Source organism: Carassius auratus, chromosome 27 (genome assembly GCF_003368295.1).
Source record: "Carassius auratus strain Wakin chromosome 27, ASM336829v1, whole genome shotgun sequence".
NCBI lineage: Eukaryota > Metazoa > Chordata > Actinopteri > Cypriniformes > Cyprinidae > Carassius > Carassius auratus.
Genome location: NC_039269.1, coordinates 16,651,257 through 16,670,534, shown reverse-complemented (window position 1 = coordinate 16,670,534; position 19,278 = coordinate 16,651,257). Strand labels below are relative to the sequence as shown.

The 19,278-nt window shown below is 40.8% G+C and overlaps 1 protein-coding gene across 10 annotated transcripts in view; it reads left to right on the top strand.

Annotated features, from left to right (window-relative positions):
* rnf220a (ring finger protein 220a) overlaps window positions 1-19,278 on the top strand; it is a 118,603-nt gene that overhangs the window by 95,514 nt on the left and 3,811 nt on the right. For 3 of the 10 annotated variants that reach the window (XM_026206218.1, XM_026206219.1, XM_026206220.1), the window contains exons 6-16: window positions 905-947; window positions 1,845-1,949; window positions 2,895-3,016; window positions 3,680-3,806; window positions 8,695-8,791; window positions 8,901-8,987; window positions 9,078-9,133; window positions 9,546-9,645; window positions 16,330-16,438; window positions 17,084-17,254; window positions 17,482-17,556. In XM_026206218.1, coding sequence (XP_026062003.1) covers window positions 905-947; window positions 1,845-1,949; window positions 2,895-3,016; window positions 3,680-3,806; window positions 8,695-8,791; window positions 8,901-8,987; window positions 9,078-9,133; window positions 9,546-9,645; window positions 16,330-16,438; window positions 17,084-17,254; window positions 17,482-17,556 — 1,092 coding nt within the window. Of the gene's footprint in view, window positions 1-161; window positions 760-904; window positions 948-1,844; window positions 1,950-2,894; window positions 3,017-3,679; window positions 3,807-8,694; window positions 8,792-8,900; window positions 8,988-9,077; window positions 9,134-9,545; window positions 9,646-16,329; window positions 16,439-17,083; window positions 17,255-17,481; window positions 17,557-19,278 lie in introns of those variants that run through there. The other 7 variants (XM_026206221.1, XM_026206224.1, XM_026206222.1 and 4 more) reach the window with 7 other exon arrangements.

Sequence of the window (19,278 nt, the reverse complement as noted above, 5' to 3'; positions counted from 1 at the left end):
GAACATGTTTATATAGTTCAACTTGAATTATTTTGATAGGTGTGTATCTTTCCTGTGTTTCTGTTCAATGTCACAGACATAAAAAAAATACATAAATCCTGTTTTGTTTTTTAAAATAACATTTTGTTTCTAGTATATTTGTGGGGTAACATGTTTGCTGGGCTATAAAATCCATTACTGAATATCTTGCTTTTTGTCACAAAACATTGGAAGGGATGGTCTAAAACACAGTGACACAAATCTTCACACCTTACAAGAAATTTACATTGCTCATACTGTAAGACAAAACGTCACTGATATAAATAATCTAAAAATACACATACATTTCCTTTTTATTATTAAAAGTTCATTTTCCCAGAAAAATAAAACTAATGAACGGAGCATAGTTTTTATGTCTGAAGAGTTTGTTGAGACCTCTTTAAGCGTCAAATGAATCGAGCAGCACAGAATCATAAGCGTCGTTTACCTGCTGCTGCGCCCCAGTGGCGCCAGACGGAACTGCACAAGCTGCTGCTTTTGACTCTGACTTGACGGTCACGTGACCGGTAGAAATATGGCGGCGATGGCTCGCTGAAAGAACTGCTGTAGTAAGCCTAACATTTTCAATCCTTATTCATCCTTCGTAAATTGATTATTGAGTATCATTTCGGCGTTTGGGAGGAGAGTTATCCGGGCTGCATGCTTTAGTAAACCAAATGAGTTTGGAGAGTTGTGGCGTTTGCAATGGAAGAGGAGTTGCAGAGCATTGGCAATAGAGAAGTAGGTTTTGTTTACATTCAGACATCAGGAAGAATCCAGCGCAATCTAGTGATACGCGCATCATTAAAGTCCTCATAAATAAATGAAAAATAAACTTGAATGACTGACAGATTTTTCTTTGTTCTTTTTTTCCCCCCACCTGCAGACATTTTTGCGAGTGCGAGCTAACAGGCAAACACGATTGAATGGTATGTATGTTTTCTCCCTGCAACAAGAAAAGTGATGTATTATGATAGTTTATCTGTTGACAAATGCCTTATAAAAACTTAACTGTCATCCACTGAGTAGTGTAATATTTTATATCATCAGTATAAAGTCCAGTTAAAAAAAAGTCCACTTTACCTAGTAGGCTTTACTGTAAGGCTTTATAGTATGAATTATTATTATCATTATTACTGAATAATAATTTATTATTATTTTGACAAGTATAATAAATAAGACAAGTAATAAAAATTCAACAATGTTAAATAGTGATTTTTAAATAAGTTTTATTTTAGCATTACGGAAACTTCTAGGGTCTGATTACGTAGTAATATTTGATAAAGAAATAATGGTCTTATTCGTTTATTTTATAATTGGAAGATCAGACTTGTCAGTGACTGAGCATTACTTGAAACACTTTTCATGCTCTGCAGACTTGTTTTGCTGTTGTAAACTGACGGTGAGGCCAGTATGGTTATCTGAACCCCAACACACAGTCATTAGTCGGTGTGTGTGTGATGGAGCTGCCGCATCCGTGGGGAGGGTTGGTGTGAGCTGGGAGCTCACTGACCCGAGGCCAGTTGTTATTCTGGGTGTTGGTAACCGTCTGGCACGAATAAGGAGCTCCTCACCTCTCAGGGTGCATCAGCCAAATGCTCATCAGCGCTGGTGTCTGTCGTGTGGCCTTGGCAGAAGCTTGACATCCATGTCAACCTCAGCGTCCATGCCACGTATTGATACTAAATAACGTGGCTGTTTATCATAGTGTCATTTGTAGTCAGTTGTGGCCAACTGTTTTTTTTTTTTTTTTTAACTTCCCTTGACTGTAGCACCTGCCCAAGCAGAGAATCTCCTTAACCCTTGGTTTTTTCATGTGTCAACAGTCGATGACCTCTGCTGGTGCAGGCGCTACGCCAAGGAAAGTTTCAAAAGTCCCCCAAACCCAGTGCCCAGAGGAGTGCCCCTAGCCCCTTGCTGCCTGCGGCATGGTAAGACCCCCTCCCCCCTTTATCACAGCCGCAGGCACTGTAAGGGCAAATGGGGCTGTCTTTGTTTAAGCCCGAGCCCGTATTAAAGTATATCACCTCTCATCTGAGACGCTGTGATTTCAGAGTGAGGAAAAACTCCTGCCGTGCCTAATTAATCTGCCTTTCTTCTTGCTATTTAATGATGCCCGTCTCCCCCACATTACCATCAACGTGGCCAGTGGCTCTCCTGAAGGTAATGGCAGAAGCTCCCGCCTCTCCTCCTCCAGTCCCCTTCGGCCCCATTCGCAATCACAGCCACCTAAAAATTAATGTCCCCACACGCCATTTGCAGTTAAGAAAAAGCGACAGAGACTTACGGCGCAATAGGCGCTGTTCTGCTGTGTTAAATTTCTAATTATGTGCTCGGGGAGGTGAGGGGGAAGAGCGAGACACCCAGAGAGATCCGAGCCCTGGCCGTTTCGTGCCTGTCCCTGATGTAACCAAGAGGAATTGGTGTTTGGATGCAAAGGTCTAATGGACAGCGTTCACCTCTTAGCCATTTCATGTCACTGTCGTGTTTTGCAACTCATCTTTCTTGCCTCAGTAAAATCCATGGCTGGAGATGCCTACTTGCCTTAAGCTAAATCTGTAAAGGATCCTGATCTATGTGAGGTTTTTATGTGAGATTAATGCTGCTCGCTCTTTCTGAATGCTTTACGGCTACTCTGTGTGTCTCCTGTGACATCCTTGGTTGTGCATATTAGCTGTTGATGTATCCAAGTTTTTATGCAAATAAATGTAATTAAAATCTAAAGTCGTTTTAATTATATTTTAAATTAAAAACAAATAGATGTTTTTTTTTTTTTTTTTTTTTTTTTTTTTACAAATCTAGATTTTTTAAAAATTTTTGCTACCTGATATAAGATTGATTTATCATGTTGTTTCTCTTTTTTTCTTGTGCTGCAGCCCGGATTGGGAAGATGAAGCGCCGGAAGCCTGAGGATGGACAGGTATGTCCACTGTGCAGCGCCCCGCTGACAGGGACAGAGGAGGAAATGAGTAGGCATGTGGAACAATGTCTGTTCAAGGTAGCTTCGTAAACCCAGAGATCTGGGCCTCCAACCTCCTCTAGAAGCTTTGGCTTTTCTGCCCTCACCTTTCCCTGGACATCAGCCATCTGACACAAACACACATAAACATACAGAAATGTTTCTGGGAACTAGTTTCTTCTGATTACACCTATGTTGTTTTCTTACATGGGTGTCCAGGGAATAGTTGAAGGATTAGCTCTATCCTGAAGCGTTCTTCCTCCTCCTCCATTTAGATTTGGTCGGCAGTTTCGGCGTCCTGAACCTACTTTAAAGATGTTCTACTGTATTGTCACTAAACACTTTCTAAGTCTCTAAAGAGGCTCAATGGAAACTGTTGTTCAAACAGTCTGACTGGCTTCCATCTTTTTAGTTGTTCAGGATGCAGCACTTGCCCTTTATATTATATAGCAGGTTCCTCTTAACCCATCTAATCCAGTAGTTCTTATGATACTAATGCACTCTTGGTGGTTGGATTCGGGTGTTCTGTTGCATGTGATTTGATAGCTCCCTAAAATAAGACATCATTAGAAGTTAGTGGATTTGAAAGTGCCGCTTTGATTTCCTCTGATGTAGTCACACTTTGTGGTTTTGTCTTTTTATATTGAATGAACTGTTTGGAGTGTGTTGGTACATGTTTGATAAGTGGTTTTGTTCTCTCAGAGGGAAGGTGCAACAGAAGAGGATTCTGCGGATGTTGAAGGAGAAAACGGAACACGGTTCGAGGAGTACGAGTGGTGCGGACAGAAGAGGGTCCGAGCTACTACATTACTAGAGGGTGGTTTCAGAGGTAAGCATTTTATGGCATTTTCATAAATTTTTTAAGGAATTTATGCTTGCCAAGGCTGTGCTGATTTAACAAAAATGTGTTAAAAGCAGTAATATTGTGAAATAATATTTCAATTTAAAGTAGCAGCTTTTTAAATATATTTATTTTAAAATGTAATTTATTCCTGTCACGCCAAAGCTGAATTTTCAGCAGCCATTTCTCCAGTCTTCAGTGTCTCATGATCCATCAGAAATTATTCTAATATAACTGATTTGGTGCTCAAGAAACATTTTTTAAAGTTTTAGTGAAGTTTTTTTTTTTTTTTTTTTAATTTAAGTTTATATTCAAAGGTTGTCAATATACCTTTCAAAGCTCACCACAACCTTTAAAGTGGTTTAAAAAGGGTACATACATTTATTTCTCGATGTACCCCAAGATCAGCGTGTTCATTTATACGCTAGACAGCTGTAGTCCAGACAAGGTGAGTTCTGGCAGGCCTTGCTCGGCCTTTAAGGAGTCAAAGGAAAACACATTTAGCTGTGCAATTGACCCGACTCACCCAGAACTGAGATGTGTGTGAGAAAAATGGGCCGCTGACCCTTGGGCTTCCCCCGCTGCAGGAATGCAATTATAGCTCCCAACCTAACTCTGCTCACCTGGGACGTTCTCTATCACATACACACACGCTCCCTAAGACCCTTTTTGATGTGCTGCCACACTCATTGAAAGACTTTCAAGGGAATTCTAGTTGGTTCATAAATAATTTACCCCTTCGGATTATTTTTACACTTGGGAGGAAGTGTCAGTCATTCCTCCGTACTTGAGATTTTTATCTTGGAACTTTTCTCAATGTTGGTTCAGTCGTTTTTTGAAAGGGGTTTATTTCTTCGGTTAAGTTTGTGGAGTTGGCGCTTTAGAGGAAGTACTAAGTGAACGTCTATCAAAAACATCTCCGTTTTCTTCCTCACTGTTCGTTTCATATTTAGAAAAGGAGTTAGTCTCCTCCCTCAGCGGTCTTTTGTAAACTTCTGCGCTCTTAAATGGAAAGGCTGTTCGATCCCAAGGAGAGAACAGATTGCAAAGCTGTGTGGATTAAGAAAAGAAACGGACTTGCTCCTCTAACGCTGGCTAGACAGACGGTGGCCCAGATCAATTCTGCATGTGAACAGAGCCATGTGTCTGTACAGAAGCTCGCCAGCCCTTTATCTTCAGCACAGGCACCGGTGTAATGGCGATAGAGGGCGGACCTGGTGAGAAGTGACTCGGTGGCCCAGGGGCCACTTGAAAGCTCCCCCCAGGATGCTCAGAAGGTGGATTTTGCCTTGAAAGCTCAGCTGAAGTCCTCAAGCGTTCAATCGGTCTGCATTGCAGAATCCCCCCAGCCCAGGGGGAGCTAGACTGGGGAGAGGGGCTTGAAAGGAGTCTTCAATGGGATAAGAGGGCTATCGTCTCTGAAGCACAAGCACCTCTCTCTCTTTGAGGACCCGGGAAGAAAGCAGAGAGGAAACGCTTTAAACCGAACAAAAAGAGCATGATAAGGGAAAAGAGCGACAGAGAGGAAGAGAGAAATCGAAGAGGATCAGTTTGTGGTGGAGGCCTGTAAGGCCTCCTGTGTCCGTGGCTTAGCAGGGCTGTTGTGCTGATGAAGAGATAGCGATGGCAGTCACAGGCAGAGATGGAGGAGATTCGGTGCAGTCGGGAAAGAAGAACAGAGGCCCGCCGCTCGTCTTTGGGAAGAACCTTGAGAGATGGCAGCTTTGAGCCCCCTCCCTGGCAGGCGTACATGCTAAATGCCATCCTGATTGGGTGAACTTTGGCCTGCGACACATACTGCGAAAGGCAGATAAGTGTCATGGCAACGAGGTGGAGGAGAGGCCATGTTTCATGTCCTGTTTCTCCGGGATCTCTGCTTCCCCTTTCTTAGTTGCGACATGACACAACTGTCTTGGGTGACATATGTAGATTAGCACTTAACAATCATGGCATATGTAAATCAGCTTGCAAAATGTGACCCGACAAGGAAAATGTGCTTTATGCATGTGACGACTTAACATTTAAATGGATACAGGACTTCCTTTGAACATGACACATTGCAAATGGATGTTATTGTCATGCAAAGTGTTGCAGAGCAATACAGGTAAATACAGGCTAGGCTATAAGGGAGTTTTTTTATTCGTCCACTGTACACCGTGATGAAGAAGAGGAGTAAGCTTATGTCCCAGAGGCTGCCGGGCAAAGAGGCGGTGCAACGATGTGCATAATTTGACTGAGAGGCAGTTAGAGTGGCACTGACCTTTTCGGCACAGATTAGATTGCCTGCCAAGACCGCTTAACAGTGGCCCCAGCTTTCACAGTCAGGCACACTTACAACAATGCTCGGGTAGTTATACACCATTCAGGTGGCCGTTTTGAAGTTGTGGTTGCCTGAGTAGGTTTGATGTGCTTTTTTCAGTCTGGCTAGATTTTGCCAGTGTACACACTAAAGCGGACCGTCTTCCTGTCCATGCTGAATCAATGCTGTATGACATCCTTCCTGCCCTGGTTCTAGCAAAGCATTACCCAGGATCCAGAGCCTGATCGATTGATTGAATTAACAGTGATTTTTCTTTTTTTTTGCCTGCTTACGCCTGCCACGTCTTCCTCTGGCCTGCCTGCCATTAGTGGTCACAACATTGTTTATTAGTTTTTCCCTCATTTTTTTCTCCCAGTTTGGCTTTCTTTGCAGCTTGTCGACAGTGCTTTAATGAAATGTTTGCCATCATTTACAGATTATGGTCTTTTATTTTTGGCTGACTTTACCCTTCCACCCCCTTCAGTTGGGTCAGAGGAGTGGGAGTGTTATCTATAGACCACTTAGGCCCCATCCACACGGAGATGTGTTTTGCTCTATACGCGTACATTTTGTATCGTATAGGTGTTTTGTCCACATGGATCCAGCGTTTTGGGAGAGTGAAACTGATATTTTTTTTAAACCAGGTCCCAGAGAGGATACATTTGAAAACGCTGCCTTTCCGATTTTGTCTGGACTGTGAATCTGTATATTTTTTGACACAATGACGTCATCAGCCCATGTCAGACACTGGCTAGGTCACGTAACGGCAACAAAAACATGAACAAACACTGAACAATTGTCTTTTTATTAACTAACATTAACACCGATTAATAAATGTGTTGCTCCATGTTCATTTGTATACTGCGCACAAGGTTTATGTGCATAGTCCAAGTCTTCTCCGTTTTAGTGTTATCTCTGTGGCAGAATTACAGCGCCACATGCCAGACTGGCATGTATACTAAATCGTTTTGTGTTTTTTTGTGGACACTGATATTTCTTGAGTCGAGGTAAAAAAAAAAAAAAAGATAGTATAGTGAATGCTCTGGCTTCATGTGGATGTAGCCTTACACTCTTTCCAAGCCGGAATGAAGTGATGCCAAACAGAAAAAGCAGTCCCAAAACAGTTCATGTTTTAATGCGGCGATCCACTTTCCTTCCTTTCTTGCGCTTCGGTGCCACTGTGATTTGAAGCTTGCCCACACTTGTATAATGTTAAACATTTCTGACCAAGCTACAGTACTGTTCAGAAGTCTGGGTTTCAAAAGTTGATTTTTTTTTTAAGAATAATTTCATCCAATACGGACACATGAAATTGATTAGAAACAAGAAAAAGAAAGCAGTAAAGACATTTATAATGTTACAAAGATTTCTGTTTGAAATAAATACTATTATTCTGACCTTTAGGTTCTGTTTTTTTTTTTTATGAATAAATTAAATGTATGAAACATATTAAAATATATTAATTTCATATAGCATGAGAGACTAATTTATTAACAGAATGCTTAATTGTTAGTGTTATCAGTAAATATCAGTGGACAGAAATTCTAAGCACAAAGTAGTCTAATAAACATGTTTAATTCTATAAGTTATTGTTGGAAAGTAATGTACATTTAGACTGGTGTGCACAGATGAACCCTGATTCTCTGTTTGAGGAGCTCGGATTTATGTAGCTCAGCTATGGTGCGCATATGCCTCTGCAGTCACAGAGACCAAATAAAACTTAAAAGGTCTCTTTTATTTGATCACTAAAAACCATCGGCACATTGTAAAAAAGGGCAAGCATTTGTGATGCATTTTATCCCTACTCTGCCTCTTTTGGATCCCTTTACAGAGAAGGGAAAAGACAGACCATGGCCGCCACATCCACTTTCAGTCCTTCTCTTTTCTGTTAGTGCCTAACACTCTCCCTGAAGGTTGTACTTATCCACTCCACACCGTGAGGTAGTCATCCCCTGTTGTAGCGCTTTGAGGAACAAGAGGAAGTACCATTCTCCACTTCCATTTCCTACCTCAGCTCCTCATCTGTGACAAACCCGTTCTCCAGCAGTGCCCTGACATCCTTCCATCAGCCCCCGAGGGCCCTGGCCCGTTCCAGCCTTTCACGGCTCAATCAGACTCTGGGTCTCTCTGGGCTGCTCCCACCCTTCATGCTGCTGCCGATCCAACCTCTTCCTAACCAGAACTGAAGGACCCAGTCAGCCAGCAGCTGGAGTTTGTCTGTGTGCTCATCACTGGATTTATAGAAGTGCCACTCAGGCTGCACGCCCCAGTACTCAAGACCTACACCCTGACAGGCACCTGACACAACTCCCATTCAGACCGGCTCTGATGGCTCCATCTGGGCCCAGAGTACCAGGCTCTTGGCTTGTCTGCAGTAATCTGGTTCTGCTCACAGCTAGAACAGGCCTTTCTAATTGGGGTTTCTCTGGCATGACAAACCTGTCCTGGATTTGGGACTGCTACAGTTTGAGTGCCAGATTTATTGTAATGTATAATGTGTATTATTAAATGCGACAAAGGATTTAACCCCAAATTTCATATACTGATGACTTTTATTCCTCTCCTCCCTCTTTTTAGGAACAGGCTTTGCCATGTGTAGCACGAAGGAGAGCCATGACAGTGATGCTGACCTGGATGTGGATGGAGATGACACACTGGAGTATGGCAAAGCCCAGTATCCTTGATTAGTCGTCTTGAGACATCTTGTTCTTCACTGGCACTGTAGTGGGCATAGAAACAGTAACTGAAATGAGATGCATTTGTTCCTTAACTCAAGGTTTCAGGTACACTGAAGCAGACATCATTCCTTGTTCTGGAGAGGACCAGGGAGAGGCCAAAGAACGTGAGGCACTGCGTGGGGCTGTTTTGAAGTAAGGGAAATGATTCCATCACAGACTTTAAATTGAGAAATAACAAATCTGTAGACTTGGCCCTTATGCAAACTTTTTTTTTTTCTATAGTGGTGGTGTGCCATCCAATAGAATAACACCAGAGTTTTCAAAATGGGCCAGTGATGGTGAGTTGGCCTCCGAATAAATGCTGTTCTTTTGAACATTTTCTGTTCATCAGGGAATCCTGAAAAATAAAATGTTTTGTGGTGTATTAAATATATTAAACGTAATACTTTAAATCAGATATAATATATTAACTCAAATATGTACTAATAAAATAGTATTTTTTTATTATTATTATTATTATTATTAGATTTCACAGTTAAACATTTGCTCAGTAAGTAATTGCATTTTTGTAGATGTGCTTTAATAAAAGTATTTAATTTGTGTGGATTCAATCATTAATAAAACATAAAAAAAAAATCAATTTAGGAAGCCTTTTTGTCTATATATTTGAGTTAGATTGTTATAAAATGAAACATTGCTTTTCTTGGTCCACATTCATTATATTTGTTCTGTTTGTGTCTATTTTTGTAGAAATGCCATCCACCAGTAATGGCGAGAGCAGCAAACAGGAGCCTAGCTCTTCATCTTCGTCCTCCACACCGAGGACCTGTAAAAACAGCGAGATCGAGAAGTGAGTACAAACACACACCTGTCCGCAGTGGCAGTGTGTTTGCTGGTGTATTGGGGTGAGATTAGTTTGTGTAGGGACTGCAAGATCATAAATGATGCATTTAGTGTGCTCATCTCTCCGGAGCATGCTTGATCACAGGGAGTGGCCAAGAGTATTGATCCCAGGCAGCTGAGCCTTGTCTGGGCTTGACTCGCCGCACAGCCCGGGAATGCTAATATCCCTTTAGCCTTTTCCATACTACAGCTTTTCACTGCAGGAAATGTGCAATATTTATCTCTTATTGCGAGAGGTGAAGCCAGATAAAATGAAATTGTTGCCAACACACCACTTAGATGCTTCAATTAAGAATGTGGAGAATGGAAGAAAAAGTGTTCATGTGGTCTGAAAATTATACTATCTGTATTACCTACAAATGTTATTTAGTGTACCATCTAACAACAAGGGAGGACAGAGAAAGTGAGATGATTTCTTTTACTCCACTGAGAGAGAAAACAAGATGGAGGGAGTGTAGCAGGCAGCCTCCAGCCGCAGATAAATTTGAATAACCTGAGTGGGTGAAAGGCCGGCCCCTGTAATTCCCTCATCTCAGTGTCCTCATCCATATTCCCCGACAAGGGCTCCTGCTGAACTCCCCTCCCGCTTGCGTGCGTGGGGGCCCAGCCCCAGTGAATGGGTAATTGAGGTCAGAGCGCAGCTCCTGGTAGAAGAGGGGCTTATTGGCATGGTGGCGGTGTGACTGTCCTGGTTTGATCTCCCCCTGCTGTCTACAGCTGGACCAGGGTTAACATGTTAGCCACAGACATACCTCACTCTGTCAGTCCACATGACACGTGTCTTGTCGCTATCCTTGTTTAATTCCACTGTGCAGGGTTGCCCCAAGGCACTACCAATTTTTTGTTTGTAGCATGGTTAGTGCTGGGCAATGATTAATTGCATCCAAAATAAAGGTTTTTATGTACATAATATGTGTACTTTGTATATTATGTATATGTAAAAACACCCACATGTATGCATATATGTAAGAAAAAGTGTATAAATTTTAGAAATATATATATTAATATATACATAGATATTCAATATATATCATGTATGTGTGTCTTTATTTGTACATATACACAGTAAACACGCATATATAAACTAAAACTTTTATTTTGAATGCGATTTAATCGTTGCTCAGCAATATATATGAAGAGTTTGGTTCCAAAACGCAATGAATCCATTTTGATTTATTTGAGTAAAAATGTGTTTTCTTTACCAAGAAAGTGGCAAGATGAAAACCACTATTTTCTGTTTCAAACTTTCACATAGTATCATTAGGTTATAATAACATAAGGTTTTTATTTTCAAAGATTTATATATAATAATAAAAATTCCCAAACTGCAATAAATCCATGATACTTTTTTTTTTCTTCTCAAAATGCAATGAATCTATTGTATCAATACGAAAGTTATTTTTCATATTGAAACTGATGAAAAAACACAACATAGTAAGTTGATTCACATATGACAACCTCTGAACTTGGTCAATACTAATCTTATATATAGGCACTGGACTAAAAATACATTCATCAGTCATCGCTCCCAAAATGAATTCAACGGGTCATCTTGTTAATGCTCTAAATTAATTACGGCAATAAAAGAAAATTTCATCATGAACAATATCATGAACAACATCACTTTAGACCACAGAAATACCAAAATGATATTTCCCTTACATTCAGCTTCCAAAAGTGCATTCATCTTAGCTATGTTACATTAATTTAGCTGACTGTGCTGTATTAACAAAAACATAAATAGCATTAATAAAAACACTTATAATACTGACAAGCTACGCAATATTGTTTTCATAGTCGAATGCAATTCATCTAATGAACGCGATCTAGTGTAGCTTGTCCGTGATCTACTGCTCTGTGTATTAAATGCATCTGAATAATTTCCATCTGAAAGCACGTGATGGATATTAACCGGTACTATTTATCACAGAACCTGCTTTATGCGCATGACAATCACATGAAGTTTATTGTGCAGCCCTTGTTTGTTGATCAAAAGTAGATGAGTAAAAAAGTCTATTTTAAAGTGCAGCCATTAATGTCTATTGTGCGTGGAATGCTGTGATTGGTTGAGACGATATATCGCATTCGGCAAAAAAGGGAGGCTGGAAAACATGACCTAGTAACACAGTGAATATCACATTTTGCATAAAATTTTAAATTGACCTTTCAATATGACCAGATACAATACTGATTTTGGCGTAAACTAATTTTGTTTTTTTGTTTTTAATGCCATTTATCACGTTTTGGAACCAAACTCTTCATATATAATTTTTTTAAATACGTTTTTGTTTATATTTTTGTTCATTTTATAGTGTTTTTAAAAATACTTGTTTTAGTTTTTATATAAACGTATATTTTGCATTTACATTTTCACCAACACAATTTGTATTTATTAATAATGAGAACATTCCTGAGTTTTTCTAAAATGCACTTCCGCAATTCATCGTCCTCTCTGTCTGTCTCTTGTCTCCTCTGAGACTTCTTCTCTAGGGAGAGTCTTCTAGTGTAGCTGAATCAATCTTGTGCGGGCGGCCATCACGGGGCCCCATATTAAATATCAGGGGCAGATAACTAGTGAATAAGCACAGCAGACCCGAAGCAATTGATTTTTCTCGTCAGCATGTCGTGAGCACGTTCTTCTCACCCATCTCCAGTCGAGTGTGCGTCTGCGAATGACTTCATCTGTAGCGCAAGTTTGATGTCAGCTCCGGTCTGCAATTGAAATCGCGTTTGTTAACCACTTTTATCACGACCAGCCGTTAAAAGCGTGACTTTGCACACAGTTGCTTGATAGGTTTGACTGAGTGTGTGGAAATGAATGTTAGTGGATGATGTTATGAACACTGTGTGTCTCTGTCCGAGCGTGGGTGTGCAAGTAGTAGGATGAAAATGGGACAGAACGGGATTCCTAAGTGGAGCTGCAGGAGCGTGACAGCTTAGATTGATTCATTGCTTTCCTTCGTAGAGACTTGCTCACTTTTGGACTAGCCGTAGCGTTGTATCGGGGGGCATTAAGTGTTTTAGCCGGCCGGGGTATGAATCACCGCAGCTGTTTGATGTCATAGAGAAGAGCGAGCAATGAGCGCAACCCACCCGCCACCCGTTTTATTAGCTTAGCGCTTAGCTCCAGACGTGACACACACTCGTTTATTTAATATCGCTCGCAATATTTCTCCCAGTCTGTGCCCGTCCTCCTCGGCCCTCCGTCTGAATCTATCCATCTCTCCCCGACAGTAGAGCCCTCTCCTCCGAAGAGCACCTCTCCTTTCTCCTTTTACTGATTTGATCAGGTATCACAGGATGTTACGCGATATTGTCTTATGAAAGGGGCCAGGGAGATAAATCTCAATGATGATGTCATTAATCAAATCCTGAGGGGTCATGAGAAGGGGGAGGGAGGTGTATTAACTCTTTCCTAGGCGAAACACAAGGCAGTTGCCGTAGCTTTTGAATTTTAGCTTCACAAAAATTACGTACTTGTGCTTTTTTTGTTTTTTTCATGGTGTGCGACAAATGGATGAAGCGTGCAAATTTATAGGAATGACTGTGCCATTGTTTAATTTCCAATTTCCTGAAGTGAGGGGTCTTAATCTGAGCAAGTTTTAAAGAGGCCACATAAGGAGCTGAAATCATTTCATTCCACTTCCAGCCTGAAAACAATCCCAAGCCCACTGTTTGTAAAACGCATGCACTTCAATCTGCAATGAAAATGAGACTTGTCCCCTTTAGTTACAGTGATTCATTGTGGATTGTGTGTGTGTGTGTGTGTGTGTGTGTGTTGCAGTAAGAGGGTGAGCGTGTTACTGTGTCATGAGTTGTGTAAATTGTATACATGTGTGTCTTCGTAAGGAAGAGGGGGCTGATGAATTCTCCATGCTCTCCTGTGCCCAGATGGGTAATGATCTCTGGGTACAGGGGTCGCCTCTGTCCCCGCTCATTCTGCACATGATAAATGAGGGCTTCTTTGCCACCCGTGTGATTGCAGCCAAATTCCATGCTCAAATTGAAACAGCAGAATTTTTTGGTAAACCTCCACAATAATCAGATTCAGTCTCAAATTCATTAATGATGACTTCGTATTTCTTTTTCTTTTTTTTTTTAACCAGCCACTTTTTTTACACTTTTCAACCAATATTAATAATAATAATAATAATAAAAAAGCTTTTTGATTTTAAGGAACATTCTTTTTGTAATGCTGTGCGCAGCCTCTTGATTTAAGGTTTGCACCGACCCTTACCAGCACAGCTGAATATAACAATTGATTGGCAGCTAAGTGACTTTATAAAGATCTCCCAGTATCTGTCTGTACTTGTAACTCATGTGTTCTCATGTCAGGCCATATAGACCTATAGATTAAAGCGCCTTCTGCAGTTAGGCTTGGCTCTGATGGAGACGGATGGTTAAGGTGCAGGATAATGAAATGAGAAATGGCTTCACACTCAGAGCCAGATCGTAATGTGAGTGTGAAATAGCAGTGCAAGCTTCATCTACTTCCTGTTTTAACTTTTGAATTTGTTGCTTAAAAAATACAAATATCCCACTATCGAGAGTGATGCCTGTATAAAGCATTAGACCAGCACATCCATCATTGGTTTTAACATCCAAATTGATTTGTAATGCCATGGGTGTGCCGTTATAGACCACAGCTGTAGGTAAGTGACATTATTAGTTTGGATGTCAGTCCTCATTGTGGTTTCCTGAGTAACGTAACTCTTAATTGAAATGACATTATTCCTTCCCTAGATGATGTCATTGGCATTATTCGGCCAGCACACCGCTGCAGAGCGGAGCCGAGGCCTGTGTTTAATATGTTTGAAACTTTCTCCCACACACTCAACGGCACCTTAAAGATTTTCAGTTTTGAACTTACCTAGCCATCCCCTCTCCAGGTTTTACACCTGCTTTTGTATTAAAACACAGCCCCCCAAACCATCTCTCCATCTCCATCCACATAAAGAAAGAGTAAAACCGTTTTTTATTACCTGGGGGAATTAAATAACTTTTAGAATGTGGTTTTCTATAAAGCACCACACAATGAATATTCATGCTGGAGCGAGGCAGGCATTACTTGGGGGAAAAGTTGTATTCTTTTGTAGGGCCGGTGACGGCATACGGGCAAGTGAACCGCAGCGATTTATGAAGCTGTTAAAGAAAAACAGCAGGCATGGAGCACGCTACACCTACTCTCCTGTCTGCTTTATAAGCATGCACGCTAATCAAGACTAAATGCTTTTTTACAAGCCGGCCTACTAATAAGAAGAGATTTTAAAGCTTTATAGTCCCTGTGCTGATTGTAGACTGTAGGGAATTGACCGTCAGGATGACTCGCTCTCCTTGGTCAAAGTCATTGTGTTGTAGGGGCTTTTTGAGAGAAACCTGGGTAGGTTTTGGGTGACCTTGAGAAGATGCCTGAAGATGTCAGACTTCAGAGTTTTACTAACACCTTCTGTATTGAGATTAAATGAAAATAAAAATTCACCCTTTGTTTTCACCCTAAATACATGCAGATCTTATTGTGATCGATTAATCCATGCATGGTTTTTATGTTTTGACCTTGTAATTTTTAATCAAACTTTTCCAATCATTTCTTCCTATAAACCTGTCCTCCATCCAGTCAACAGCCGGTGGATTGTAAGAAGTCTCTGCCCTTTTTTCTTTTTCAGTATTTTTTGTTCATGTCAAAATACGGAGGAAAAGAGCTGTTGCTACTTCAAGTCATGATATGTTTAATTCCTGGCTGGCAGATTTAAGCTTTACTTCTCAAAGTGACAACGATTCTTCAGCTACACTGTCATTGTTCTTCCTTTAGGTTAGCCTTATTGGAGATGCTGAGTCCATAAATGGTTCTTTCCGTTTTAATAGCCCTTCCTTGATTTACATTCTAATACTGATTACCGGGAGGCCCATGTCCTAGTGTGTGTGGTGAACGTGTACTCATTGTGGAGTCACACAGGCATGTAATAAATGAAGCTATTGGAAAAGGCAGTGGAACGGCATGCACTAATCGGGGGATTGTGCCTAGGAGAACGCTGGTGCAACATTAAATCAATACTGTAGATCAGTGCTCCATCTGGCTGGAAAATGAGCGGATCACCATAAACATCTCGCCAAGCGCCTCGCCGCACAATCAATGGTGGCTATATTGATTTAGTTATTGCGAGTTCATATGCTGCGGACAGTGTTAAATATACATTCAGCAGCTGAGAGGCATTTGTCTGAGGGATGTTTTGTGAAAGCCGGAGAGGTGAGAACTTGGGGGAACTGGTGCAAGCGTGACATCAGAGGACTGAGGAAGCCCAGTGCCCTGTTTAATAAGATTGAAATGGTGATACAATAAAGCAAAAACATATTAGTTCAGAATGACTTTGTGGTCCTTAACAGTGATGTATTCATCATTTCCAGTTGGGTCATCTGTTTTTAATTTTTGCGTTAGTGTATTTTGTAGTTAGTAGCTGTGTTTGTCTGAACTGAAGCTGAGTGGTAGCTTTGCAAATGTAAATAGCAAATTTGCTTGACTGTGACTGCACAACTTTTAAAGTAATTAGCAATCCACTGTTTGCAGTTTTATGTATGAGCCAAACTGGTTTGCAGTCCTCTAATTTAACCAACCTCAATTTTTTTTTACCTGCAGGATCACAGAGGACTCCACAGCGACCACACTGGAGGCGCTAAAGGCCCGCATACGAGAACTGGAAAAGCAGATCCTCAGAGGAGACCGATACAAGTGTCTCATATGCATGGTGAGAACTCTCACTTGTCAATATTGTGTGCGTTCATGTGGGTGTGTTTGTTTGTAACCCATCCTTAATGACATGTTGTGGTGATATAACCGAACTCCCGCAATCATGCACCCAGCCGCCTGAAGCTTTGTGATGGTTTGCCTCCTATGGCTTCAATCTCGCATGGACTGGAAATTAAACCCACACAATAAGGTTCTGTTGAAGGAGTTCTTTTAGAAGTATTGGCCATCCTGTTGGATATCAGTGCTAAACATTTTCAGCTTTATGTCTATAGGTGCTGATTAATCTGACATGCCTCTGTCGGTCTGGAGTTAATAAATAAATCCATTCAAGACTTGTGTCTTGCAGTCTGTTGAGGTTAAGAATTTCCCAGTGGTGGCCTACTGCCACCTGCTGGTTATTGGATATATAGCAGACCATAAAATGAATTCTCCGTAAATGATTTGGACTGAACGTGCTAGAAGTGTTTCAGACAGCTTAGCATGATATTCAAATGTAATATTTAAAGAAAAATGCAACCGAACTCCCTGGCTGTTGGCCGAGCGCTTCTGTTGTTAACTGCACCCGTTGGTCTTATGTGTGTGTCTGTGCCTGCCGTAGCGGCCACTTTCTTGTTCTCAGTGCCGCTCTTGAATATCCCTGCAGCGCAAGCCGACCCAAACAGGGGCTGATGGCAAGAATCAGGTGGTCGAGAGGCACGGGAGCGCAGAGGCCCTGCAGCTCGGCGTGTACTGTTTGTACAGAGGCTACGTAACGGGCTGCAGCACTGCCACTGCGGCCAGCAGTGGGATTAAGAAGCTGCTGCCGCTCCGGAGGGTAAGGCTCTCTGTGCTCCCATTGGCCTGACCCCGCCTGATCCCTGCACTGCCCCCCACGCTCCCTCACTGCTCACCTGCCTGTCCCCCATGGCCGATCTGTGCTGTGCTGGTGCTGTCTAGTGACGTCTGATGTTGTGTGTGTTGGTGGCTAGATGTGAATTATGTTCAGTTGACCTGGTTAAATAAATCGTTGCTCTTTTTTTGTCTTTTATTTCTCTACCTCAGGACTCATATACAATGCCACTCACCTCCATCCAGTGTTGGCACGTGCACTGTGAAGAATGCTGGCTTAGGACTCTGGTAAGAATTACACACTTGCTGTTCAGTAGGCTCATTGAATGTTCTGCAGATTTAGGCAATATCTGAAATTCTGTTTCTACATTAAAATCTACACATTGCTTTGCAATACATATGTATTTGTTTTTAAATAATTGGGCTAAATTGATTATGATCTTAAGTTAAGAATCAGGATGGGGTATTGTCAACACCATTTAACATAGGGCTGCACTCGACAAAGGATCTTTCTGGTTGACTAGTAATATTAATAAAACCATTTAAAACTTTAAAAAATTAAAACCATTTAAATCATTATTAGGAGCCTTTAATTGCTTGCATAGCCTAATAAACGATCAAGCACATGCATAAAGCTTGCCAAAGCGCACCGGCAGAAGTAATGGTTATGAATGTGTGAGAGAAAAACAGTAAGATTATTTAAATGTTAACATTAATATGTGTTATTAATATTAATAACACTTTATTTTATGGTTACATCTATTAGTTGCTTATTACTAATAACTATGACTTTTCTCTCAATAAATTCTCAATTTTCTGCTAATTAATAGTAAGGTAGTTAAGTTTTGGTATTGGGTAGGATTATTGATGTAGAGTAAAGTGATGTAGAATAAGGCATTAATATGTGCTTAATTAGCACTAATATGTGGCTAATATTCTAGTAATATACATGCTAATAAGCAACTAATAGAAGTAACTGTAAAATAAAGTGTTACCACATTTGAATACTTTAATACACTACTGCTTTCTTTGTTTCATCTTAAGAATTCAGACAACACTGACTCCCCATCTTCACAGTAGTGAATGCTCTTGCATGTTTCATATGGATTACATAATCTGAGAAGATTTGTTTTTCCATTTGAATTGGTTCATTTGAAAGTAGAAATTTTAATCTATAGAGATATTTTTAATATCTGCAAGATATAGGCTACACAGAGTTTTGCGCTGGAGTTCACAAAGACCGAGATGGCAGACAGCGCATCATGTTTGCTTTCATTATTTTACAAAAGCACATTTTGTTGTAATTGTAAATGCACTTTAATAAACGTAGTCTTTACAGATTTGAAAGATGTATTACTCTTATCTGTATGACCAAAAATGGCAGAGTATTTTAGGGGAAAGTGAGCGCACAGGCTCCTCTATCTATCCTGCTGTGAGCGCATTATGTTCAGCTTCCACTCCGCACAGACACTTGAACAAAAATGGGGTTTTTGTACTTAAAAATATATGGCCTCATTTATATTTTGGTATGGGGGTCTTTTTTATATATATATATTTATATATAAAAAAGCTTTTTATTTTTGGAAGGGTCCCCTCGCATGGGGTTCACCACATTTGAAGGGACTTTGATTTGAAATTCCCTTCATTAAGCAACACACATCACATGGTGCATGTTCCAGGCTGTTCCTTAAGTCATGTCTATGTACATTCTTCACACTGAAGTGTAATAGAAATATGGCTTTTGCAGATAATTTTTGAAATGCGGGTATTTCAGGTACATATAAAATTTCAATTCTACGCACCACAGAGTGCCCAGACCTTCTCCTGCACCAAGTCACTCATGTCTTGGCCACTGTATAATGCAGATAATGGAGTTGTTCATTTTAATAATGCTGTGATATTTGGCTACAGTATGAGTTGAAGAGTTCATCTCAGCCAGACCAGTGAGATTCCTCACGTAGCGCTCCAGTTTCTAATCCCTTCAGACGGCGTTGTGTATTCAACTAACCT